The sequence below is a fragment of the Condylura cristata genome, unplaced genomic scaffold, assembly GCF_000260355.1.
Source record: "Condylura cristata isolate star-nosed mole 26May11 unplaced genomic scaffold, ConCri1.0 scaffold00006, whole genome shotgun sequence".
Lineage (NCBI taxonomy): Eukaryota > Metazoa > Chordata > Mammalia > Eulipotyphla > Talpidae > Condylura > Condylura cristata.
In genome coordinates this window covers 6,504,705-6,505,846 of record NW_004567107.1, presented here as the reverse complement: position 1 = coordinate 6,505,846, position 1,142 = coordinate 6,504,705, and the positions used below count along the sequence as shown (strand labels likewise).

The 1,142-nt window shown below is 44.5% G+C and overlaps 1 protein-coding gene across 4 annotated transcripts in view; it reads left to right on the top strand.

Annotated features, from left to right (window-relative positions):
- RABEPK (Rab9 effector protein with kelch motifs) overlaps positions 1 to 1,142 on the top strand; it is a 19,473-nt gene that overhangs the window by 13,746 nt on the left and 4,585 nt on the right. For 2 of the 4 annotated variants that reach the window (XM_012721670.1, XM_012721671.1), the window contains exon 5: positions 655 to 855. The exons of 1 other annotated variant lie outside the window; for it this stretch is intronic. In XM_012721670.1, coding sequence (XP_012577124.1) covers positions 655 to 855 — 201 coding nt within the window. The remainder of the gene's footprint in view (positions 1 to 654; positions 856 to 1,142) is intronic. One more of the 4 variants, XM_004677336.2, reaches the window with a different exon arrangement.

The following is a 1,142-nucleotide window of genomic DNA, read 5'->3' as shown; positions in this document are numbered from 1 at the left end:
GATTCTCAGTGCTGTGCTTTAACCCACTGTGCCACCAGGGAGGGCCGGAAATTTTATTTTTAAGTTAGAATAATAACAAGTACATCAACCTTGGTGCTGTGAAGCCCGCATTGGAACCCCAATTTAGCCAGGTCATCTTAACAAGTGATTTAATCTGACTTTGCTTCAATTCTCTTATCTGTAAAATGGAGGTAGTATTTATTTAGTATTTACTGTTGGTAGGGACTATTATTAGTACTGTTGAAGCTATAAGAACATGGTCTATGTTCTTTTAGTGGCCATATATCTTGGGAAATTTGGCACATTTGGTTTCTAGCAAATGTGGGAAGGAATTTGAGCAGATTCTTGACTCCTCTGTGTGGCACAGAGCCGTGGAGTGAGCAGAGTAGAGGGTTCAAAGCTTGTTTGAAGGCCTCCAAAAAACAAATCGACCTCATTCTTTGTGGTCTTGTACTTGTGGCTCTTCAATCTTGGGACTAAGAGACTCTCTGAGATTGTCTCTCCTTGAGCTTGGTAGCACGAGATCTCTACCACAAAAGATCCCTGTCTGCTTTGCTGTCCCCAGCGGCATCTGGGGTTTGCAAGGAGATGCTGCCCAGCTCCAGAGTCCAGTGACTCTGCATGGTTTAGGTTCTTGCCTTCTCTCTGGAACAGAAACCAGGACTTGGACCATGCCAGAGGCGACCAGCCCCCCACCATCTCCAAGAACATTCCACACATCTTCAGCAGCCATTGGGAACCAGCTGTATGTCTTTGGGGGTGGAGAGAGAGGCGCCCAGCCTGTGCAGGACGTGAAACTGCATGTGTTTGATGCAAGTATGAGCTGGTGGACACCTTGGGCTTGTCACTCATCAGGTCAGGTACCTGGGCTGCAGCTTACCTGGTGTAGGAAGCAGAGATTGTAAACACATTCTGGGTCTTATTTTTGCCAGAGTAAGGGTAAACCTTAGTAGTTGAAAGCATGGATTTAGAAACCACACCGCCTGAACTCAGGAGCAGATCTGAGACAAACTTTCTTTTTTACTTATTTATTAAGATCATTGTTTTACAATATTGTATCTATCTTAGGAGTATAGAGACACATTTCTGAAAATATATATTATCATACTGTGCCTACACCCAAAGCCCCCGAAATCCTCTAC